Raw genomic sequence first — 26,236 nt, forward strand, 5'->3', positions numbered from 1 at the left:
CCATCAGGAAATCATTGGGGAGCTCCAAGGATTATGGCTGATGTTAAAGCAGACCCAAGTGCAGGCGTGTCGCTGTAAGGTCAGAAAGGGGAGGGGACAGACGGACAAAGAATGCAGGGTCGGTTATATTACTGAAAAGGTAATTTCCTGCAAATTTTCAAGGGGCCTGAGGTCTGACCTGTGATTAAATGCTTAGATGCACGTTTCTCTTAAACTATTAGCAACTGAAGGTCATACCATGTACTTCCTGAAAGGCAATTATCTTCAACTTACTAAGAAGGTTTGAAGTGGCTTAGTATTTCAGGTCCTTACCTGGCCAAAAAACAAAATCAAAAAACAAAAAAACAAAACAAAACACAAGAGCAAATAACAGCTAACAAAGCAATTCTTAGAAGCAAGGCATTAAAATAATTACAGTTTTTCATCTAGGCCAGATATATAACCATTTGTATCAAATGTACACCCTACATGGGGCAAGATCTCCTATGCTTTGAAATTCTATTTGATCCTTTCCTGCCTCAACCCATTAAGGATGTTTGAAGTTTTGCCACACACACCCATCTTACACTGCCATTCTTTGGCCATCCTCCTTGCTTCCTCTTCCTCTGTGTGTGTGAATGTAAAGTGCTGTCAAGTCACAGCTGATTTATTGCGACCCAGTAGGTTTTCCAAGGTGGTTTGTCATTGCCTGCCTCAGCATAGCAACCCTGGTATTCCTTGGTGGTCTCCCATCCAACTACTAACCAGGACTGACCCTGCTTAGCTTCTGAGATCTGATGAGATCAGACTAGCCTGGGCCATCCAGGTCAGGGCTTCCTGTTCCTAGATAAATGCATTTTTAAACAATATTTTTGTTTGTCAGTTTTTGTAGGTTATCCGGGCTCTGTGACCGTGGTCTTGGTATTTTCTTTCCTCACGTTTCACCAGCAGCTGTGGCAGGCATCTTCAGAGGAGTAACACTGAAGGTTCAGTGGGGGTTACCGCACTTGTATTCCCAGCGATGTATTAAGAGTTTGAAAAAGTTATTAAAAATACTGTTCGCACTTTCTATGTATTCCCACCGATGTATTAAGAGTTTGAAAACATTATAAAAAATACTGTTCGCACTTTGTTTGGCCCCTTTAGCTGTGAAGACGTTTTCCAACCATTTATAAGCCGTGGTATCCAAAAATCCTTTTAAAGAGATGTTTTTTACAAGAGTTTTTCAAACTCTTAATACATCGCTGGGAATGCTAAGTGCGGTAACCCCCAGTGTCTCTCAGTGTCAAGTGTGTTGGAAGAGTAATATATATAGTCAAAAAGGGGGTTGGGTTTGAGCTGAGTCATTGTCCTGCAAAAGTATCCAAGGTAATGTGCTAATCATTTTCCTGTATCAAGATAATGTGCTAATTAGGGTGTGGTATGTTAAAGTGGAACCATTGTATCCTGAAGTGATACTCCTCAGTGTTACTCCTCTGAAGATGCCTGCCACAGCTGCTGGCGAAACGTCAGGAAAGAAAATACCAAGACCACGGTCACACAGCCCGGATAACCTACAAGAACCGATGAACTCTGACCGTGAAAGCCTTCGACAATATTTTTGTTTGTTCGCAAGTGCAAGACTACTGAATGAATGACGAATCACAAATAACCATGTGAGTTGCTTTTATGTTCTTATGACCCCTGCACTGAGTTAAAGAAAAAAAGATTGGTGGTGGTGGGGGGGGTTGTCTGGACCCTTCTCTGCTTTGCTGTAAAATGGTCACTTGGTTCAGATCAAATGAAAGAATCCTGCTGTGGGACTGGCGGGGGCTGGTGACGTATTTAAAAAAAACACACGAGCCAATTACAAAGCATCATTTTCGGGGGGAGGGACTCATGTGTGGATCAGAAGTTCTGCATTTTCGCTGGGGATGCATAATTGATCACAAGGTACTCCTGGAATTTCTTTGGGGCAAAAAGCCCCTGTGCATAATGTTTTGAGAATTCAGCTGCAAATACTGTGCAGTTAGAGAGCAGCAGAACCAGTGGAAATAGATCATGCATAAAAGGCCTGAGATACAAGAACTCTGTTGTTCTTCCTGATGTGCTTTAAGGCAGCGGCTGTATTATGCCATATTATTCCTTCTTCTCAAGCCAGTCATGAGGGAAGATGGAGTGGGAAAGGTTAAAAGCTTCTGGCAAAGGGGGACAGACTACTCCAGTGTTCTCCATACTTCTGATAGCCAAAGCACACTTTCTGGACTTAAAATGGAGGCACTTTTCACTGTTCTCTCTAAACATTTTTTTTTTTTACTTTATTGATCTGTGTAAGAATTACCCATCCTCAGAGGCAAGTAGCCGTTGACTCAAAGAAGGCAAAGCTAGAACAGACATTGATACAGATACAATAGGCAGACACTTGTGAAGATGGGCAATTCGTTGTGCCTCTATCTGTGTGTCATCCTAAAAGCACTTTCCTGGGAGGTTAAGGCGCATCGAAGAGGCCTGCTTAGGCTTGCTCTCTCTAATGGAATTATCGAATGACACCTAATGCAGAGATACTCAGTCATGGCTGAGTTGGTTTGCTGAGGTCTAACATTACAACTGCTCCAGACTGCAGAGATTAGTTCCCCTGGAGAAAATGGCTGTTTGGAGGGTGGACTCCATGGCATACTGTTGTGCCTAAGTAATCATGCCTGCAGCAACATTCAGACACGCAGGCTACACGCATGGGCTGCTTACAAACAGAACCACAGAAGCCAGCTTTCCTTTCCTTTAGCACCAAGCGCGTAGGTGCACACACACATTCCAAAGGCTGGAATCTTTCCTCTCGCATAAGGAAAGGCTCCAACAGCCTCCCTCCCACCCATTCCCCCTTCAGATAACTTTCGCTTCCTGCGAAGGAACACTCTGAACTGCTCAATAAGATAGTCTCCATTCATTAATTGTAGCAAGGCTCACGCAGGCGCTGTAGAAACTAATGACGCTGCATTGACAAGCTAACATTGGATGTTAAGAAAATGTATCATTGTTGTATTGGAATGTCAAATGTCTATAAAACCTCTTGCATTTGCCCTCCCTTGGGGTGACAGGATCGTGGAGCTGTTTGTCTTGTTGTGATTGAGTAATCACGTTCAGACACGCAGGCTACACGCATACCCAATGGCCCCTCCTTTCCTGCCTCTTGCATAGCAACCAAACATGCACACAGATTCCATTGTCTGCTAACGGAAGGCTCCGATAGCCTTCAACCCCCCTCCCTCCCCTCTCCCTTTAGGTTTCGTTTCTCCTAGCCAGAGAACAATAGAGTAATGTAGCAATGCCCACCCACTCTGTAGAAACCATGACGTTGTAGTGACAAGCTATATCGGATGTTGATTGGAATGTGAATTGTCTATAAAACCTCTTGCATTGCCCCCCGCCCCCCCGGGTGTGACCAGATAGCAGAGCTCATCAAGTCTGCGTCTGAGATCACACGGTTCTTTCTTCCTTGGCCAATAAAGAAAGCCGTGAAGCTCAACCCAACCTCCTGGTCTTCATTTACTCCATTGGACTCTATGTAAATGAGGGGTCACATCAGTTTGGATCCTGGCTCACCCGGTTATGACTTCTTGGCCAATAAAGCAAGCTGTAAGCTCAAACCAGCCTCCTTTCCCTCATTGCTAATTGGACTCTACAACATCCGGCTGGCCTCCCCTCCTCCCCTCCCCCCCTCCCTTCCTTTATTACTGACTTTTATTCACTTAACTTTTATTGGAATTTGTTACCTATTTTCCCTCTGTTATGGTTACCACTATTGTTATTATTGTTACTGTTATAATTTATTATTGCCATATTTATTGCTGCTATGGTTTGAAGGCTCCTGGATTTTATTATGTGTACAGTTTAATTGTAAACTGCTGATAGGTTTTATGTTGTTTCAAAGGGTTGTGAGGTGCTCTGAGTTTGACCTGTGTGTGTGTGTTAAGTGCTGTCAAGTCGCTTCCGACTCATGGCGACCCTATGAATGAAAATCCTCCAAAATGTCCTATCTTTGACAGCCTTGCTCAGATCTTGCAAATTGAAGGCTGTGGCTTCCTTTATTGAGTCAATCCATCTCTTGTTGGGTCTTCCTCTTTTCCTGCTGCCCTCAACTTTTCCTATCATGATGGTCTTTTCCATTGACTCTTGTCGTCTCATGACGTGACCAAAATACGACAGCCTCAGTTTAGTCATTTTAGCTACTAGGGTCAGTTCAGGCTTGATTTGATCTATAACCCACTGATTTGTTTTTTGGCAGTCCATGGAATCTGTAACACTCTCCTCCAACACCACATTTCAAAGGTATCTATTTTTTTCCTATCAGCTTTCTTCATTGTCAAGCTTTCACACCCATACATAGTAATAGGGAATATGATGGCATGAATTAATCTAGTCTTGGTGGCCAGAGTCACATCCTTACACTTCAAAATCTTTTCTAGCTCCTTCATGGCCGCCCTTCCCAGTTTCAATCTCCTTCTAATTTCTTGGCTGCAGTCTCCCTTTTGGTTGATGGTGGAGCCAAGGAATAGAAAGTCTTGAACAATTTCAATTTCCTCATTGTCAACCTTAAAGTTGTGTAATTCTCCTGTAGTCATTACTTTTGTTTTCTTGATGTTCAGCTGCAGTCCTGCTTTGGCACTTTCTCTTTTAACTTTCAGCAGTAGTTGTTTCAAATCTTCACTATTTTCTGCCAATAATGTAGTATCATCAGCATATCTCAAATTATTAATGTTCCTCCCTCCAATTTTCACTCCACCTTCATCTAAATCTAATCCAGCTTTCCTAATTATATGTTCTGCATATAGATTGAAGAGATAGGGAGATAAAATACATCCTTGTCTGACACCTTTGCCAATTGGAAACCATTCCGTTTCTCCATATTCTGTTCTAACTGTGGCCTCTTGTCCAGAGTACAGGTTGCGCATCAAAACGATCAGATGTAGTGGCACACCCATTTCCTTTAAAACCAGCCATAGTTTTCATGATCCACACAGTCAAAAGCTTTGCTGTAATCTATGAAACACAAGCTGATTTTCTTATGAAATTCTCTCGTACGCTCCAGTAACCAGCGTATATTTGCAATATGATCTGTAGTGCCTCTTCCTTTTCTGAAACCAGCTTGAACATCAGGCATTTCTCGTTCCATATATGAAGCAAAGGGTTGGCCAAGCAAGCCTCTTCATTTGCACATGCTAAGCCGAATAACGCAAACATAACCGTGACAAAATAAAACGAGGCAAACCTTTAATTAATTTCAGGAAGAGGAAAAAAACAACTATCTAGAGGTCTGTTCCTAGTGTTGCCAACATGGCACGGAGGTAAACGTCACTACCTGGCAAATGTACTCAAAAGGAAGAGAACACTGAACATAAGTCCACTTCCCACCCTTAGAAAACTGTATTACTAGACATCGCTGCAACTTATATGTGAATGTAACACGACTTCCTCTTTCGCCTGGAGAGAGGGAAAACCCAGCCTTGCATTTGAGCAAATACTGTAACATCTTCTTAATGGCTCCCCCATGAGTGAATGACTATTTTTGTCAAATATTTACTGGTGTATATAGTCGTAATCCTGTTACTATGTGTATGTTTTTATCTGCTGGTCTTGGACCGTATCAAAGTTATTATTAGTAGTAGTACTATTACTTCCACATCTCATGAGACCACTTCTGCCGGCTGCGCGTGACTGTAAACATACGGGGTGGGGGAAGACTCGTGTCAACGCCTCCCTCAGGCACTAGCATAGACAGCCCCTTCAGGGCCGGAAGTGGTTCCTGGCGGAGGCCCTTGGGCGAGCCGGAAGCAGGAAGTGGCTTCGGCGAGGGTGACGTGTTAGAGCGCGCGCGGAGAGTCCGCTCCGGGGGAGCCTCGGCGATGGAGGCGCTTTATCATCAAACCAACAAGTGGGTCTGGGGCGGGTCGCCACGGCAGCCCCCATAAGAGGGCGGGCGGGCGGAGGGAGGAGCCGGCCGGGCTGGCTAGTGGTGGTGGGGTTCGGGTTACCCGCCTTAATTTATATCGAGCGTTTCTAGAGTACCCGAAACTGTTCGCGAAATATCTGATAATCTGTACAACAGCCCTGCAAAGTGGGTCACCGCGGTGCAGTTGGTTGTAAGGGAGGTACTGACAGAGCGGCTTGCCTAAAGACTACTGAGCGAATGTGTGGAAGGAGTGAGATTTGTTTGAATGAAAGTTTAACTGCTTAAAGAAATTTCGTTGGCATCCCATTTTTTTCCTCCCCCAATGAGGGCCTAAAGTGCCTTTTCCGTTTTATTCTCACAACAACCCTATGAGGAAGATTAGTGTACAATTGCTTGCGTAATTTATTCTCTTAACAACCCTATGAGGGAGGTTCGGCTGAGCATAAGTGACTGGCCCAAGGTCACTCAGCAAGCTTCCATGGCAGAGAGGGGATTCGAACCTGGGCCTCGCAGATCCTAGGCTAACACTACATGCTTTGTGTAATTTTTTGTTGTAGGGCATGGAGAATGTTAGCCTAATAGGTTAGCTATAACTAAAACATGCCTAGTTTGGAGCATGGAGGGTCTAATTTCTGGGCTGGGGTCAGAGCCAGTGTGGTGTAGTGGTTTGAATGTTGAGCTAGGACTGGGAGGTCTGAGTTCCGGTTCCCCTGTTTAGCTACAAGGATCACTGGGTGAGTCTGGGCTAGTCCCAGCTGCCAGTTTAACTTGCCTCACAGGACTGTTGTGAGGATAAAAAGGAGGAGAGGAGAATTGTGGATGTCACCCTGAGCTCTGGGTGTCAAACCTTGATTCTGACCACCTCCTTTCTGATCCTCAGTCCTTTGAGTAAACTTATTCTGTGGTAGAGAATCGTGACACTTTGTTTGTTTTGAAATACTTTTAACCTGAAAATGAGATCCAAATTTACAGAGAGCTAAACCAAATACCAAAGGCTTTACCTCAGGGGTATAAAACATAAGGTTATTAGACATAGTCTAATAACACAATAACGATAAATAATACCAAGAAACCTCAATAAGGCATACAACCACCCTATCTTCTTACTGCTAACCATTCTTGACCTGACCCGTTGCAAAGTATGAGGCTTCCAGCTGAGAAGTGAAGTCTGCATTGTCTCCTATTCAGTTCAGATAGCAGTGTAATGCTGTATTGTTTTGGAAAGGTTTTGCCTGGTTTTGTTTTAAGTGCTCTTTCTGAAGATGCTGTGCCTCTTCTGCAGCAGTAAATTTGTTAATTTTTAAGGTGCCGCGGGACTCCTTGAGCTGTGACAGGCTAATACTTAAATTTGTGTCTGAAATAAGCTTTGGGGAAGCTGTGGCTACGTTTGGGAAATGGTGAAATTTGGGGAGGAGGTGGCGATGGCTCAGCACTTGGGTATAAGGGGGGAGTAGAAAGCGAAGTAGAAAACGAAGAACAACATGAGGTTTCATATGAAGTGTCAAAGTTCTCTAGAAAGAACATGATTTCTGTTTGAGCTTCAGTGGCATGGAGAGAATGGAGACATTTCGTAACATCTCAGATGTTGCCTTTTCTCATTTATCCTCATCACAGCCTTGAGTGACTTCATCCGCTTTGAGGCGGCCAGAGTCAGTGGTATGCCAGCAAGGCCTAAGGTGGAACTGCTCTTTGGTCTCCTGTATGATCCTCCATGTTGTTTAAACCCAGGTCAGATCTCTGTCCACTGGGCTGCATTCACTCTGGTGTGGTTCTTGGCCTGCAGGGGTGGCAGTTGCCAGAAATCGGTGTCCTAGAATGTGATAAGCTTGACTCAAACCCGAGGGAAAAATTAGTAGTAAAGTGCAAGGCATTTTTTAAACTCTTCTGCCATCTTTCTCATTCTTGAGTAGCTTCTTACTACTACATTTTCAAACCTATTATTTATAGGCAGGAGGGTTAGGCCTCAAGATGCTTAACGTTATTGTTCTATTTGACTCTTAAAAGGGTTAAAACCTCTGACTCCTTGAGAACCTGGAAATGCCTTTTTGGTGTATTTTTGACAACCTGAGTCAGTGTCACGCCTCTCCAGATCTTGAGTTGCTGTTTCTCTGGAAACCAGGGTGGATTTGATTTAAAAATTAATTTAAATCATTATTTAAGTCACGAGTCAGTAAGACTAGATTTAAATCATGGTTTTCTACATAAACACTCTCGGCGCATTCCTGAGCTCTAAGGGCAAAAGCCCTTAGGAGGCCAGGAAGGCACTGTGTTGGCGTCTGGGTCACTAACGCCGGTGTTAGTGGCCCGAACACTGGTGGGAAGGGCTGGGCGCTGGTCACGGGGGGCTGCCATGGCAGCGTCTGCCTGGGACACTGACGGGGCCTTCTGCTGGCGTCCAAACTCTGTCAAAGGCTGTGCCAGCGTCCCAGGAGGTGTTCCTGGCGGGTTATGGTGTCCTGGGAGGCGTTCCCGGGGCGTTATGGTGCCGGGGTGGGGCCGCCTTTAGGCGGCCTCGAAAGCTCTTTCGGGCCAGGAATGCCACTTTTTATTTTTGGTGAGATACGCCACCTGGCGTATAAGGTTGCACGGATTTTTGGCTCTGGGAAGAGGTTTCAGCAGGGTCAAAACCTCCTTTGGAGGCAGTGCAGACGTGTTATCTCCTAAGCTCGGCGCAAGCATTCCTCTCAGGAATGCACTGTCTGTTTTGCTGGTATAATCTTAATATATACAACCACATTAAGGTTTCATTTTTGGAATAATAACTTTTCAGATTAGTTTAAAGTTCTATCAAAGCACTACTGCTTTGGTTACACTATTAGAAATGCATAGATAATTCACCTCGCAATAATTTTATAATTATCTATCTCCCACAGAAAGTGGTGCTGAATTTGAGAACCTAAAAAAAAAACTTGTTTCCTAATACAATCTCATAGGATGTTGGTCCAAATTTAGCCTGATGTGGCAGTCATAAAAAGCAGATATTCCCAAATTGGGTCTTTTACGGCCTGCTGCCATTATAGATTTTCTCCTCCAGGGAGAGAATAACATGATAAACCTCAGGCTATACACACAAAGATCCCAAGATTTGTGGAGTATGCTGCTCAAAAGGTTTCACTTTCATTTTTACTTCTTACCCCTCCCTCTTCACACTTAGCTCCTTATGCAAATCTATTCCACTCCAAAAAATCTATTCATTGAACTTCTTGAAACGTAGCACTTAAGAGGTAAGGGCTTGATTCTATGTGCATAGATTTGCAAAGGAACTATGGGATTAAGGTCTTTTTCTCAACTCTTTTTTTATTTTATAACATTTTATTTGTGAAGAAGAGGCATGTTATCTCTGCAGACACATGTTCACAGTTTTGACAACTGCAAAACCAAGCATCTGTGATATTATTTTGGGCAATTTTTCTATCTAGAAAATATTCTTACAGAAACCTCTGCTTTGAATGGATCAATGGAATTTGTTTACCAAAAAATTTAAACATTGTATGAATATACAGCCTCATGCTACATAATTAAAAACTAATTCTTATTTCATGATGAATAACCTTTGGACTATAATGTATCTTAAATAGAAAACTATTTAAATGATCTTTAAGTAGGTTTTTTTTCCAAAAAACATTTTACTTTTTTATTTAAATAAAAAAATCGATTTTTACATTTTAAAATAATGGATTTTTATCCAACCTGCTGGAAACCTTCCAAAAAGCGGTTGGCCATGGTGACAGGAGATTTGTGCATTGGCTAAAATAGTTCTTATGTTTGATTTCCCACATAGCGAAGTCAGCTCAGGTTGACTACCTAGATAAATAAGTAGGTATCAATCAAGAGAGTGGTGTTGGATTGTAGGGCAGCTGACTCAACTGTTTGTCCACATGCAGGAGTCACAGATGGGTCATTCTAGATCCAACTGTTTCACAGACAGGGTGGCACTGGCACTGTTGGAAAGGTGGTACAGAGCAAGCAGGCTCCATCAGTGCGGCATCATTGCTGTTCTGGCATTTCTATAGACCTTGAAGCCCACACTACAGTGGACCTGAATTTCTTCTCCCTTCAGCTTCTGTCCCACACCTCTGCATCTTGTTGACTGCTTTCTGTTGTGCGTTGCCTTCAGTCACACCCTTGATGGGCACAAGTCAGTTCTCCCTGCATGGCTGTTTCCAGGAGAGGTGCTGTGGGGCAGAGCATTCTTTCCCAGCTGGGGCTCTTGCATCCTGTTGCCCTTTCTGTGCCTCTGGCCCAACATCCTGTCTGGTTCCAAAACAGGTTCCCCAGCTGACAGGGCCCAAGCCATTCCTAGTGTTCCCTGGGAGAAGTGCCAGATCATCACTTGGGATCAGCTCATTAACTACTTCGTTTGCATCTATTCCAAACAAACTGGAATGAACATTGGTGCCTCTGTGCTCTTTCAGAATTGGTATGCCCCCTTCCCTAGCTTTGTTTGTAAGCCCACAATAGGTAGTCAATAATACTTCTTACTGAGATGCTTCTCCACACCCATGATGTCAGATGTTTCTGGCATAAGAAGAGCCAACTTTCATAATTCTTCCTTCCTTGGTCACCTGGAGGCAATTCTTACTCATCAGAGGTGACCAGGCAGATTGCTCTTGATGACTTCTCTTCACTTGCTTAATAAGATGGTACTTTTTTGACATGGTTACTGCATTCGCCATCCAGGTTGCTTTGCTACAGCCTCCATTTCCTTCTCATCCTTTCCCTTGCTGCCACCAGGTTTCCCCTAGCCATATTCTCTTTATTCTTCCTTTGCCCTTTCCAGCTTCAGCAAGATGCCGGGGGTCTTGGAGCAGGGATTCTAGACATAAAATCCAAGCGTCTTCCTCCGTGCCCCCCTGTCTGGCAACCTGCTGGAGGAGGAAGTTACCGGCCTGCTCTCCACTGCATCGTAGTACCATCACTGCTGATGGCCAGAGACCACCAGCTTTGCGGGGATTGGATGACACAAGAGTCCAATGTGGTTCCATTGAATTTATAATGCTGCTGGTTCTAGTTGGGCTCTGCAGTCAGAGCAGTTCAGGCATAGGCCAGGCTGCTGGCTCTCAGCCCGAACGCTGTTGCATGTTTTGCTGCAGTGGAGGAAGGATTTGTTGTAAGCCTTGGATTTAAAATTTTAAGTAAGATTTAATGAAAGCTAGTACAAATGAAGGTGCCTCATGGCAGGGACAAAGGAACGGGAAGAATCATGGAGTTGCTGTGGGCGTAGTGGTTCAAAGCTTGTGCTGTGTGCCGGCAAGTCTATTGGTTAGTCTGGTCACTCTTTAGTGTAGATGTGGAGGGACAGTTGTTTGTAAAGATGTTCGAGGGGCACTGGGATGTTGGCGGCATCAGTTCCCCTCTTGTTCTGGCAGTGGGATTCCTTTGCTGTGTACATTTGCCTTCTTGAAATTTTTTTTTTTCCTGGCTGGAGCAGCTGCTGACTGACTGGTTTCCTGCCCTTCTTTTCAACAGACAGGTCCATGAGGTCCACTTGTACATGGGCCGACTCGAGACTTCAGACAAGCAGTCAGTCCACTGTGAGTAATCAACCCGAGAGGGCAACTCCACGCCTGGCTTGGTCTGGGCTTCCTAAGAGTAGTTTGTGCTCTGATAATTGTCTGAGATTCCACCAGCTGTTCTGCATGAACCAGACTTGGCTCTCGCTCTTTTCTGAATTCCTAGCAACCTGTGAAGTTGAACTTGATTTATAGCAGAGGTGTGATTTTATTGGAGTGTGTGTGTGGCTTTTTGAAGGTGGATCAAAAAAGTAACTGGGGCTTTATGTCCTCATTAATCTGCCAAAGGAATAAATTGTCTTTCAAATGGCACAGTGCAAACCCAATGCACCCTGTGAGCAGCCAGCACCATTTTAGAAGAAGCATTCCCCCCCCACCCCACATCTTAGAGGAATCCTGTTGGGATGTGTCTATGCACAGAGCCAGCAGGTGCAAGGGGCCCTCTTACAAGGGGCATTCTACCTTCTCAGGCACTCAGGAGCAGCACAGAGGTGAGATCACAAAATCACACAAGGTTGGAAGAGACCACAAGGGCCATCCAGTCCAACCCCTGCCATGCAGGATCCCACAATCAAAGTGCTCCCGACAGATGGCCATCCAAACTCTGCTTAAAGAGGGGACGGGGACTCCACCCCCCACCCCCCTGAGGCAGGGCATTCCACCGTTGAGCCGCCCTCACTGTCAGAAAATTCTTCCGAATGTTTAGGTGGAATCGCTTTTCTCTTAGTTTAAATCCATTACTCAGTGTCCTAGTCTCTGAAGCAACAGAGAACAAGCTAGTTCCCTCATTAACATAGCATCCCTTCAAATATTTAAACATGGCTATCATGTCACCCCTTAACCTTCTCTCCTCCAGACTAAACAAACCCAACTCCTTAAGTCTCTCCTTATAGGGCATAGATTCCAGACCTTTGACCATTCTGGTCGCTCTCCTGTGGACATGCTCCAACTTGTCAACATCCTTCTTAAATAGTGGAGCCCAAAACTGGACACAGTATTCCAAGTGAGGTCTGACCAATGCAGAATACAGTGGTAGTATTACTTCCCTTGATCTAGATGCAATACCCCTTTTGATGCAGTCCAGAATTGCATTGGCCTTCTTAGCCACCATATCACACTGTTGACTCATATTCAGTTTGTGGTCCACTAAGACTCCCAGATCTCTTTCACATGTACTGTTGTTAAGCCAACTATCTCCCATCCTGTATCTGTGCCTTGTTTCTGCCTAGGTGAAGTACCTTACATTTCTCCCTATTGAAATCCATTTTATTGTTTATGGCCCAGCTGTCCAGTCTATCAAGGTCATTCTGAACTCTGACCCTGTCCTCTGGGGTATTAACTACCCCTCCCAACTTGGTGTCATCTGCAAATTTAATTATCATGTCCTCTATATCATGTCCTCTATTCCATCCTCCAAGTCATTTATAAAAATGTTAAATAGCACTATGGCACCCCACTGGTCACTCCTCTCCAGGATGAAGTGGTGCCGTTAATGAGCACCCTTTGGGTTTGGTTGGTCAACCAATTACCAATCCACCTGACAGTAGCAGTGTCCAGCCCACATTTTACTAGCTTTGCTTCAAGAAGATCATGGGGGACTTTATCAAAGGCTTTACTGAAATCAAGGTACACTACATCTACAGCATTCCCTTCATCTACCATACTTGTCACTCTGTCAAAAAGATATGAGATTAGTTTGGCATGACCTGTTTTTGAGAAACCCATGTTGACTGTCAGTGATCACAGCATTTCTCTCTAAGTCCTTACAGATCATCTGTTTAATTATCTGCTCTAGTATCTTACCTGGTATTGATGTGGAGATGTGCAACATTCATGCAGTCTGGGGTAAAGCACCACCAGCAGTACCAGGTTTGGATGCACCCTACAGATGTGAACAAACTAGTTTATTTAGAATCCTGGTTGAAAGTTATTTTTGTTTGTGATAAATTTTGTTCATCTAAATTACATTTGGCTAGTGGTGCTTAAAGGAGCCCCGTGGTAAAGAGTGGTCAGCTGCAGCACTCCAGTCCAAGCTCTGCTCATGACCTAAGTTAAATCCCGAAGGAAGTTGGTTTCAGGTAGCCTGCTCAAGGTTGACTCAGCCTTCCGAGGTCAGTAAAATGAGTACCCAGCTTGCTGGGGGTAAAGTGAAGATGACTGGGGAAGGCAGTGGCAAACTACGCCATAAACATAGTCTGCCTAGTAAACGTTGTGATGTCACATCACCCCATGGGTCAGTAATGACCCGGTGCTTGCGCAAGGGACTACCTTTACCTTTAGTGGTGCTTAATATACAAATGCTATGTATGTTAAAAATCTGCTTCATCTGCCCTGTATGTGCAACAGTTGTACGGTTATGTGTATAAGACCTCTGTTTTTTTAATGAGATATATGCTATAACATGATTCCTTTAATTGAGTCACTGCCCTGAAAATGCCAGTGGTCGTCATGCCGGTTTAATGGTCACTGGAAGTATTTATTGTACAGTCACCTCAGCTTTCATCTGAAAACTGGCTCCTGAAGCAGTTGAGAGCAATTTAAAACACAGACAGAAGTAAACTGTAAGAAAAGGTTCTTCACAAAACACTCCCACTTATTTTCTCCCGTGAGCCTTGTCAAAGTGACTGCCCTGTCACTGCTTCACACAGCATGGACAGAGTTTACTCACAAAACCAGGAAGGGGATTGGCAACTAAATGTTGTGCCTGTTAAGCCAGCACATGATCTTCTAGCCCTGATACTACTTGTCCTTATCCCCTTTGTCCAGTGGTAGAAAATGAGATTCAGGCAAGGATAGACAAGATCTTCAGTAACCTGGAACGCCTGGAGATTTTTTGCAACAAGGAACCTCCGAACAAGCGCCAGAATGCCAAACTGTGAGTCGTCATCCTCTCCGCTCTCCCACATTTCTTCTTTGTTCCAATTATTTGAGTTGCCCCTAAAGGACATGAATATCACCTGAATATATATGCACACGCATACATGACAGCCTTTCATTTATGTATTGCTTGATTTATACATGACTTTTATCCCACTAATTTCCAAAGAACTCTCGTGTGTGTGTGTGTGTGTGTATAAAGTGCCTTCAAGTTGCAGCCGACTTATGGCGACCCCTTTTGGGGTTTTCAAGGCAAGAGAGTAACAGAGGTGGTTTGCCAGGGCTTTCCTCTGCACAGCAACCCTGGTATTCCTTGGTGGTCTCCCATCCAAATACTAACCAAGGCTGACCCTGCTTAGCTTCTGAGATCTGACGAGATCAGGCTAGCCTGGGCCATCCAGGTCAGGGCTCTCATAGTTTATGATAAAACACTAAGTAAGCTAACTTTTTTTTTTTACTGCCAAGTCACAGCTGACTTATTGCGACCCCGTAGAGTTTTCAAGACAAGAGATGTTCAGAGGTGTTTTGCCATTGCCTGCCTCTGCGTAGCAGCCCTGGACAAGTCTGGTAATCTATCCAAATACTAACCCTGCTAAGAAGAAGAAGAGTTGGTTTTTATATGCCAACTTTCTCTACCACTTAAGGGAGAATCAAACCGGATTACAATCGCCTTCCCCTCGCCACAACAGACAGACACCCTGTGAGGTAGGTGAGGCTGAGAGAGTATGACTAGCCCAAGGTCACCCAGCTGGTTTTGTGTGTAGGAGTGGGGAAACAAATCCAGTTCACCAGATTAGCCTCCGCCGCTCATGTGGAGGAGTGGGGAATCAAACCCAAATCTCCAGATCAGACTCCACCACTCTTAACCACTACACTGCTCTTGACCACTTCACCACACTAGCTTCTGAGATCTGACAAGATCGGGCCAGCCTGGACTAAACAAGCAAATCACAAATACATTTGAGCAACTCCAGCTGGTGGAAGACTGAATTAACTAAAGATGACCTGCGGTTCTTTTAGACTAACTGCAGACTTATCTTGATGGCTTATTGGTTTCATAAGACCAGGGACACCGCTGGGGAGGCCTTGAAATGAGTCTCAGACTGTTTTGCTTCTTTCAGTGAAAAATTTCACAGGGGAACCTGTTGTATTACAGTGAGGTTTGTATTCTGCTGGTGACAGTTGCTCTACAAAAAGGGGAAAAAAGAAAAATTCAAATCATATCAAGCTGCTGCCTGTTAGAGTAGACCAATTGTCTGACATGGGGTAAGGCTTCTCCATATAGAAGCAGGCCTAAAGGTGTCCTTTGGTCAGGCCCTGCAGTTCATTGGACTGTATTACATTATTCTAAGAGTATCACCACAAGGCAGAGATCCACAGCATTTTGAGCATGTGGGCACCTGGGGAATTCTTACACAGGGTGGTGGGCGCAACCGCAAAATGGCCACAGTGGGAGGCAGGCACATACACAGGAAGCGCAAATGTGTGAGACCACACTTGGAATACTGTGTATAGTTCTGGTCACCACACCTCAAAAAGGATATTACAGGGCTTGAGAAGGTGCAGAAAAGAGCAACCAAAATGATTAGGGCACTAGAGCAACTGTCCTATGGGGGGCGGTTAAGATGCTTAGGGCTGTTTAGCTTGGAAAGAAGGCGGCTGAGGGGAGACATGATAGAGGTCTATAAAATTATGCATGGTTTGGAGAGAGTGGACAGGGAGAAGTTTTTCTCCCTCTCCCATAATACTAGAACACGGGGTCATCTGTTAAAGCTGGAGGATGAGAGATTCAAAACAGATAAAAGGAAGTATTTTTTCACACAACACATAGTTAAATTGTGGAACTCCCTGCCCCAGGATGTTTTGATGGCTGCCAGCTTGGAGGGCTTTAAGAGGGGAGTGGACATATTCATGGAGGAAAGGGGAATTCATGGTTTTAAGTTAGAATGGATACTAGTCATGCTGCATACCTATTCTCTTTAGTATCAAAGGAGCATGCCTATTATATTGGGTGCGGTGAAACACAGGCAGGATGGTGCTGCTACAGTCGTCTTGTTTGTGGTTTCCTAGAGGCACCTGGTTGGCCACTGTGTGAACAGACTGCTGGACTTGATGGGCCTTGATCTGATCCAGCAGGGCCTTTCTTATGTTCGTATGTTCAAATGCAGGGAGCAAGAAGGATAATTGTAAAAAGTACCCAGGGAAAGAGGAGAGAGAGAATAAAATAAACACTATGGTGGTAGCATGCGCTGAAACAATGTTATTTTAATCTGTAGAGCCAGTCAGATCATCAATAATGATCAGAAGCCCTGCTGGGCAGTAGCCCCACCTGGCCACACCCATTTTCTAAAAACACTTGGCAGGTACCAGAAAAGGTATCTGCAGGTGCCACATTGGGGGATTCCTGCCCTAAGGGTTTCTCCAGCTGAACTTTTTTGGCACTCATCCACCTTTGCTTCTTTTCTGTGACCTTTATTTTCAGCCGAGTAGACCAGTTGAAATATGACATCCAGCATTTGCAGACGGCCCTAAGAAACTTCCAGCATCGACGTTACGCACGGGAGCAGCAGGAAAGACAACGCGAGGAGCTTCTGGCCAGGACGTTTACCACGAATGTACGTTCTACGCAGCAGATTCATGCTGCTGTCCCTCCCTCCACACAAATGTATTCATCTCTCATCAAATTGGATTTTGAGAAGCGCTTGGGAATTAGCACTGAGAAATTCTGGGCAAGCTTGCAAAAATAACAGCTGACTATTGCTAGTCTTTTGCAAAGCATGATTGCGTAGCAGCGTTTAGTGCATTTTGGGGGCACGCTCTGTCTGGGTACTAAAAGTGGGGCACCATAAGGTTTTCTGGCATGCTGTGCACACAGCATTCTGTGGGATGTGCAGGGGTCCTTTGGCATGCATGGACTAATGCAAAAAAGGTCCTGTGAGCGGTAGGAAGTTTGAACCTCACTGCCGTAGGTGAGCATTGATCTCCTTGGGCTTACGTTGGCCTCCTTGTACTTTGGGTTCGGTGCATTGAGGCACGGTAACCAAGATCCTCCCCTTTCCCCCCTCCTCCACAGGATTCTGACACCACCATCCCAATTGACGAAACGTTACAGTTTAACGAGTCCCTTCAAAATGCGCACCGTGGCATGGACGATCTTATTGGCAGCGGAACCAGCATCCTACAGGGCCTGAGAGATCAGAGAGTGACATTGAAGGTGGGCACAGGATGGGACCTTGAGCGTGGGTCTGGTCAGCGGCGAGGCATGCAGTATTCCCCCCCACACTTGAAATCTAACAGATTTCCAAAATTCAGAACCGTTGATATCCAAATCCAGCTCTCCTCCTCTCTGTCTCACTCCCTTCCCCACTCCCTTCTCCACTGTATTCTGGATAGAGCAGAACCCGCATGACGACTGGTCTCAGTCATTTTAGCAGGAAAAGTGGAGGAGGAAACATTGGCTACTGCTCTGGAATTTTGCAGAGAGAATCTGAATTTCAGGATTTGAGAACTTAATGGTTCAACTCTTCAAAGATACGGTAGTTGTGATGTGCATTTCTGCAGGTTTGAGCCGACTGTTTCAACTCTACTTCTGGAAAGGGAGCCGTTCTGGCTCTTAAGATTGTTAGGATAATTGTAAAACTGCAGGAGACTCTGAAGGTTCCATTCCCAGCACCAAACCTACCCTGAAACAGGATCCTCCATGCCAGTGGTTCCCAAAGCGTAAGATCGGCATTTGGCTTGCCTGTAAGGTCTTCTCCAGCATCTGTTTCTCATTGGTCTGTCCATCCTCCTCTTGACTCCTTCATGCCGCGTTCCCACAGATCACTGCTCCCTCTGCCTGACCTTCCCTTAGATTCCTCCTTCTCTGCTCACTGCTGACTCTGCCCTCCTTTCAGTCACTTAGCCTTCTGGCATCCCTTTTGCTTTAGTTCCACTACCCTCACCAGCTGGTTGTGTTGGGGATTACATGCCAAGGGTGCCAGCGCTCCTATCTTCTCTTCTGTGGTGCCGCATTTCCTGCTACTCAATGGCTAGTTGCCACAGGGACAGCATACTGCACTTGCACACTCCCAGGGAATTAGTGATCTCGCAACCAGCTGTCTCCCTTCCCCGGCGTTTATTTTGAATAGCACGTTTGAACCATGGAGGTCTAAGTGGTACAGAGAGCAACTATCAGTTTTTAAAACTAAAGAATTAATTGAAACAAAGTCCTCACACATACTCTGCATGGCAACAGATTGAACAAGAAATACAAAAGAAAGGTGCAGCCATTTGGTTCCAGTCTCCCTTGACTAGCTGGTCTCATTCTAAGGTGGGCTCATTAACTTAGAAGTTACAGTGTTATAAAAGCTTCCCATTACCTTGGAGCCCCTGATCTGCTCTACAGGGCAGTGGCAGCCATCAGGATGTAGCCCAGGTGTGAGAGCTCCTTCTATGGATGGGAATTAGCCCAGATGGACCTGCAAACGTTCCCCCTTCTGCCCAGGGAATTTATCTCCTCTCTCTGCCCAACTTCTCTGTGTGTCAAAACTCCTCTTGGGATTGCCAGGAAGAAGAGATCTAAGCCCCTGCTTTCCTAGGCTCCGTCACCTTCTGGGGTTCCAATTCCAAAGTATATGCTGGCCATTTCATTGTCTCCAGCCAGGATTGTTGATAGTATTTAGAATCATAGAGTTGGAAGGGACCACCAGGGTCATCTAGTTCAACCCCCTGCACAATGCAGGAAATTCACAACTACCTCCCCCCCCCCCCCAAATCCCACAAGGTTGAAAGAGACCACAAGGGCCATCCAGTCTAACCCCCTGCCTTGCAGGATCCCACAATCAAAGCACTCCTGACAGATGGCCATCCAACCTCTGCTTAAAGACCTCCAAAGATGGGGACTCCACCACCCTCCGAGGCAGCGCATTCTACCGTTGAACAGCCCTCACAGTCAGAAGGTTTTTCCTAATGTTTAGGTGGATACATTACTCCGTGTCCCAGTCTCTGGAGCAACAGAGAAAAAAAGACTGCCTTGCAAGTGGGACAATGCCTGCCTCTCTGCTCTGTCTCTAGAGAGACAGAAAATCAAGGACTGCCGTTCTCAGGACCCACACCCTGCCTCCTGCAACCCATCAGCATTACCAGAGGAAAAGGGCCCAGGTCTGCACAAACACACAAGGATTTGTTTCCGGAGCTACATTTATGTCAGCCATTGCCAAGAGCTCTCCCTTTTTACCCTCCATGGAACAATCATGCAAGACAGCCAAGAGATCCTGGCTTGGCATAAAGGAAATCTGTTTCAAGGCCAACTCTGTTGCAATTTTTTGCCCTTTGTAGAGAGATGCATTTTATTTCAATGTTTAGTCTTTGTAAAATTGCCACACTTAATTTTAAACGTTTTCACAGTTAGTGGCAGACAAGCAGGAAGGGGGAAGTCAACTGTTCCCAAGCACCAAGCCATCAAAAGCTAGTCAAGGGACACTGGAACCAAAAGGTCTGGAATCCATACCCTATGGGGAAAGACTTAAGGAGCTGGGTTTGTTTAGTTTGGAGAAGAGACGGTTAAGGGGTGACATGATAGCCATGTTTAAATATTTGAAGGGATGTCACGTTGATGAGGGAACTAGCTTGTTCCCCCAGATCACAGCCCCAATTCCGGCAGCCGTTATCTGATCAGGGGCTGGGCCCGGTTGGCTTCCCATTTGGGGTGCATTGGGGGAAGCTGGCATCTCAGAGCAGCTGCAGGCTTCTGGCATCCCATGGTAAACATGACAAAAATTTGTGTTCTAGCTTGGCAGAAACATAGAGCTGGAAGGGGCCTCAAGGGTCATTCAGGCCAACCCCCTGCACAACGCAGGAAATTCACAGCTACCCTCTTCCCCCCACTCCCCCAGTGACCCCTGCTCTAGGCCCAGAAGAAGGCAAAAAACCTCCAGGATCCCTGGCCAAATCCAGGATGGAGGAAAATTCCTTCCTGATCCCAAAATGGCGATCGGCATTACCCTGGGCATGTAAGAAAGGGCCATGAGAGCCAAGCACTGACTCATCCCTTCCTGCCCTCCCTCTCATGATTTGCCTAAATTCACAGACTCAGCATGCCTGTCAAATGGCCATCTAGTCTCTGCTTAAAAGCCTTCAAAGGAGAGCCCACTGCCTTCTGAGGAAGCCTGTTCCACTGATGAACCACTCTAACTGCCAGGAAGTTCTTCCTAATGTATAGCCAAAAACTCTTTGGGTTTAATTTAAACCTATTAGTTCTGATCCAACCTTCTGGGGCCATCCTCTATATGACAGTCCTTCAGATCCTTGAAGATGGCTGTCAGATCACCTCTTAGTCATCTCCTCTTCCGCTCCTTCAGCCTTTCCTCATAGGACTTGGTCTCCACACCCCTCCCCATCTTTGTTGCCCTCCTCTGGCCACGTTCCAGCTCATCAACATCCTTCTTAAACTGCAGTGCCCAAAACTGAACACAGTACTCCAAGTGAGGTCTAACCATAGCAGAGTGAAGAGGTACCATCAAGAAGCCTCTTAGTAAAGTCTTTGTCAAGGGAAGTGCAAGATCCTCTCCTTGTTCCACTGCCAGAATTCTCCTGCCGTCCATACTGGTGACTCAGGAGGCATCGGGAAGCCTCGCCTCCCTGCTGTGCTCTCCTGCTGGCCTGCATGAGCTGCTGCGCCATCCATCACTGCTGCCCCCGCAGCTTTCTGGGCCGCTGCCTCCGGTGCTCTCAGCACCCAGTCCTTCGCAAGACTCAGCAGGGAAGGGGAGCGCCTGGGTTCTGGTGGGGCTGCTTCCGGTTTTCTCCAGAAGAGAAGCTCACTGAAGTCAAAGCCCTGTGGAAAAAAGAAGAAACCAAGTAAAACATGGGAAATTAAAACTAGCATTTTTTGCTGCTGTTCCTTACTGTCTTGATTGGGGTTGGTGGCAGGGAGCCCATCACCCTTGTTGTGTCCGGAACTAGGGGAAATCTGTGTGGGAGTCGCTGTTTGTGAATCTCACGGGGCCGCTTGTGTTTTCAGAGAAACTGCTGTGCCTCCGTCACATTGTCCTGGGTCAGGGCCCACAATCGTGTGTCCCTCTTGTCAAACTCAGGTTTGGAAAGTGTCAGGGTCTGGGGTTTCCCACTCTAACTGTGTTGCTGCTGCTGTTTTTATAGTCCTTTGGTGGTAGCAAATGTTTGGATAATATGGAGATCTATATCGCATTCTGAAGCAGGCAGTGGCTGGGAGGGAAAGAAGAAAGAGGACAGACCATGTGCATGCTTGAGGAGATGACTATATAATGCTAGAAGAGTGCCATGGGTTTAGGGCGACATGTCCTAGTTCTGGGAAGATGGAGCACCACTGGTCTCCACAGAGCGTCAGAGTGGGCGATGCCAGAGCCTTTCAGGAGGTTAGGCTGGCTGCTCTTCCCCTAACGATTTCCATCTTCCTCAGGGCACCCAAAAGAAGATCCTGGATGTCGCCAACATGTTGGGCTTATCCAACACTGTCATGCGCCTCATTGAGAAACGTGCCTTCCAGGATAAGTACTTCATGCTTGGTGGCATGGTGGTGACCTGTGTGCTCATGGTCCTTGTGGTGCAGTATCTGACGTGAGTAGCTGATGGCCCAGAAACCCTCTCGTGAACGGTGCTGGACTGCCTTTCTGCCTGAGACTTCCAACGTAACTGTGAATTCCTGCCTGCCTTCTGAATCGTATTCTCTGTATGGCTCCTGCAAGACGTGAGTTTGGTGGCCTGTGGGCCGAACCACTCGGTGATGACTGGCACACATTGAGCCGTGTGATGCTCGTATTTAATGCCATTCTTCAGTCATGCAATGGGCCTGTTGGCCATATGACACTTGGCGTACTGCCCTCCGTGAGGCAAGAGTGGCATGTTTCCCTGCTCCCCGTGGACAATGCAGCATGGATATCAGGGAAGTGCTGGAACTGTGAGCCCCCGAGGAGTGGCTGCTGCCCTGGTGTTCTTCAGAGACAGGCTGTACCGTTGAATGCAAAGGGTGACTGGGGCGGGGCAAGGATCATGTTTCCCACAATGGTTGAAATAAATGGACCTTCCTGTAATTCCATTTACTGAAGGGATCTTTGTTCTGAGGATCCATGGATTCTGTGCCGAGATCATAAAAATTGTATTAATTGAACTGGAGTGACCCATTGTTCAAACAGATGGTAGTGGAGGAATGTGATGTCATGGGAGGCGGGACACACCCAAGGGGGTCGAATCTGGCTCTGAATGCTTTATCAGGCAGCAGAAGGTGTGTGTGTGTGTGGGAGACAAATGTGGGCCTGGGTAATGTCTGTGAGCAAGGGAGTCTGCCCACTTTGGGAGATTCTTGCAGTGTCGTCAGGAGGCACCTGATTCAGCACATGATTGTAAAAAGCGCAAATTGTGGAATGTGGCTTCTGGCACAGCATCTGGGTATCTTAAGAACACCAGTTTTAATGCTTTTAACTAATAAATTTCTAGACCTCATAGATATGGGAAAAGCCCTTAAACTGGTGGAGACGAGACCTGATGACTCTTGTGATATCGAATGTGTCTGGTCAGGAATAGCTTCCTAATATCGCAAAAATAAACTCCCACCCCTTGCTAGGGATGCTAGCTTCCAGGTGGGACCTGGACTACAGACTACAAAAACCAGCTCCCCTGGAAAAAATGGATACTTTGGAGGGGGGACTATATGGCATTGTACCCCAATGAGGTCCCTGTCCTCCCCAGGCTCTGTCCCCAAATCTCCAGGAGTTACCCAACCTGGAGCTGGCAACCCTATCCTCCCACCCCCTGTCAGTGGCCATGGGGGACCTGGCAACCCTACTGCACACTTTCATCCCTGAAAATCTCTTGCATTCCACTGGTTGTCCTGTGTCATTCAACTCTTGGGCATAGGAGCAACCAGAGTGATTAGGGGACTAGAGCAACTGTCCTATGGGGAGTGGTTAAGACGCTTAGGGCTGTTTAGCTTGGAAAGAAGGTGGCTAAGGGGAGACATGATAGAGGTTATAAAATTATGCATGGTTTGGAGAGAGTGGACAGGGAGATGTTTTTCTCCCTCTCCCATAATACTAGAACACGGGGTCATCTGCTAAAGCTGGAGGGCGAGAGATTCAAAACAGATAAAAGGAAGTATTTTTTCACACAACGCATAGTTAAATTGTGGAACTCCCTGCCCCAGGATGTGTTGATGGCTGCCAGCTTGGAGGGCTTTAAGAGGGGAGTGGACATATTCATGGAGGAAAGGGGGATTCATGGTTTTAAGTTAGAATGGATACTAGTCATGCTGCATACCTATTCTCTCTAGTATCAGAGGAGCATGCCTATTATATTGGGTGCGGTGGAACACAGGCAGGATGGTGCTGCTACAGTCGTCTTGTTTGTGGCTTCCTAGAGGTACCTGGTTGGCCACTGTGTGAACAGACTGCTGGACTTGATGGGCCTTGGTCTGATCCAGCAGGGCCTTTCTTATGTTCTTATGTTCAAATGCAGGGAACAAGAAGGATAATTGTAAAAAGTACCCAGGGAAAGAGGAGAGAGAGAATAAAATAAACACTATGGTGGTACCTTGCGCTGAAACAATGTTATTTTAATCTGTAGAGCCAGTCAGATCATCAATACTGATCAGAAGCCCTGCTGGGCAGTAGCCCCACCTGGCCACACCCATTTTCTAAAAACACTTGGCAGGTACCAGAAAAGGTATCTGCAGGTGCCACATTGGGGGATTCAAACTAATTTGGCTTGATGTTTCAGTTGGTGTAAGCAGATTATAGAATCATAGAGTTGGAAGGGACCACCAGGGTCATCTATTCCAACCCCCTGCACAATGCAGGAAATTAACAACTACCTCCCCCCACATCCCCAGTGACCCCAACCCTCCCCCTGCCATGCAGGATCCCACAATCAAAGCACTCCCAACAGATGGCCATCTTGCCACTGCTTAAAGACCTCCAAAGACAGGGACTCCGCCACCCTCCGAGGCAGCACATTCCACCGTCTGTCAGCACTTGCCCTATTTAGAACCAATAACCACGACAGGAGACACACTGGTCCAAGGAAGATGGTTTACTGGCAGCATAGGTTAGCAGAGCATACAGGATCTAAGACAGCAATGGAGGGCACTGGGGTACACTTGACTATATAAAAGCATAGGACAGGCTCATGAGATTACTATTTCAAAACAGTCTAGAGATGCCTCCATTCTCACGGAGTACTGTCTACTTCAAAGTGTTCAAGAATGCAAAATAATCCTTGGGAGCAAGTTGGTGGAAAAGCGAAACTGAGACACAGGCCTGACACCGTCGAACAGCCCTCACCATCAGAAAGTTCTTCCTAATGTTTAGGTGGAAACACTTGAAAGATTGAAAGCACCCAGGCAAACGTGCAGATTAGCGGTTGTCGTTTCATTCTGCCCTCTGTTCTTGCTTGCTTTTCCCATCTAAAAATTTTCATCATACACTTTTCTCCCCAAAAGTCCAAAGTGCTTTTCTTTCGTTGGTTCTTGTAGGTTATCCGGGCTGTGTAACCGTGGTCTTGGTATTACACAGCCCGGATAACCTACAAGAACCAATGAACTCTGACCGTGAAAGCCTTTGACAATATTTTGCTTTTCTTTCCTTTTTCTCAGAGGACCAGAAACTCTGATTATGAGGTGGTCCATAGTGGAGCGGTTGGCTTGAAATCCAGATGCCACATACGCTGCCACAAGGCTTTTAACAGAGAGGGGCAGTCAGGTTTTTGAAAATTGTGTGCTCTCTGTTTCAGAAGGGGAAAACCCTACCAGACCCAGAGAGGCATAGTTATCACAGTATGGGGCTTGGATTGGGTTGTCCCAACTTCAAATCCTAGCCAGGAAACTCATTTGTTGACCTTGGGCCAGGTGAAAATGGAAGGAGGAGACCAGTATAAGCCTTATAAGATGCGAGAGAGAAAATGTGGCAAGTGGAGAAAGAGGGACAATGTATAAGTAAATATTACAGACTCCTGCTACTACATGCAGGCCTCAGTCTCCCTTGACAGTGTTTTGCAAAGCAGCCAGGGTCTCTTGGATCACAAAAAATTATGCAACAACCTCCCACCCCTGGCTATGTAGTTAGCTAAAGTGTCTGCAGTGGTGTTACAGAGTGTTCACATTGAGAGTTCTAATCCGTGATGTCAAGCAAGTGCACCAGGAGGACTGGACTGAAACAACCTGACATTCTTTCATTAAAAAATAAATAAATCCTAACTTCTAAGTTTTTCAGAGAGCCTTGATGTCTAATGAAATTTATGATCTCCACAGGGCTGTAGCTTTATTGTGTCCCTTCCCTTGGCTGTTTGTGTGTATGTATGTTTATCTAGTACATTTTTATCCTGCCCTATCTGCCAGAAGCTCAGGGTGGAGTACATTGCTCTCCCCTCCCCCATTCTACTCACAATAACCCTGAGAGGTAGGTCTCCCAGGCTCTAGTCCTCTGCTTTAACTACTGCACTGAGACTAGCTAATGACCAACAAATTATGCAAAATGTGTGCAAATAATGGAAATTGTAATGTAGGGTACAAATATTTCCAGCCATCCTGCTAATGGCAGCTGCAGAGGGCTGTGAGAGCTGAATGGTTCTGATCCTTGGTGTTTTATCCACAATCATGGGCTTGGAAGAGGCCTAAAAGCCACAATGTCCAGACTGCCGTAATTCGCCCTCTCCTCCGATTGGTTTATAGAGTCCAGGATGCAGCATTCTGCATGCCACGAAAACAAGGGGCACTACAGAAAATATCCTTGCAGCATGAGGAATTAAGTCTCTGTGAGCAAGAATTCCCCCCCAAATTAATTAGCTAGTACGGGACCTGCAGGTTAATTCTTCCCTGGCCAAAATTATGGCTTCCAGCCACTGTGCTGTCCACAGGGGATGTTTTAGCTGACACCAAACAGCCTTTATGTGGCAGAATGGCCCAAGGACAGGCGGTGAAGAGGGGGCTTCC

The 26,236-nt window shown here is 45.9% G+C and overlaps 1 protein-coding gene across 1 annotated transcript; it reads left to right on the top strand.

Moving 5' to 3' along the window:
• Window positions 1-5,858: 5,858 nt before the first annotated feature.
• On the top strand, window positions 5,859-21,877 carry GOSR2 (golgi SNAP receptor complex member 2). The gene is made up of 6 exons (XM_056863572.1): window positions 5,859-5,887; window positions 11,375-11,439; window positions 14,185-14,293; window positions 16,778-16,910; window positions 17,369-17,509; window positions 21,716-21,877. The coding sequence occupies exons 1-6, from the start codon at window positions 5,859-5,861 to the stop codon at window positions 21,875-21,877; spliced, it is 639 nt and encodes a 212-aa protein (XP_056719550.1).
• The last annotated feature ends 4,359 nt before the right edge of the window (window positions 21,878-26,236 follow it).

This window comes from Euleptes europaea, chromosome 18 (assembly GCF_029931775.1).
Source record: "Euleptes europaea isolate rEulEur1 chromosome 18, rEulEur1.hap1, whole genome shotgun sequence".
Lineage (NCBI taxonomy): Eukaryota > Metazoa > Chordata > Lepidosauria > Squamata > Sphaerodactylidae > Euleptes > Euleptes europaea.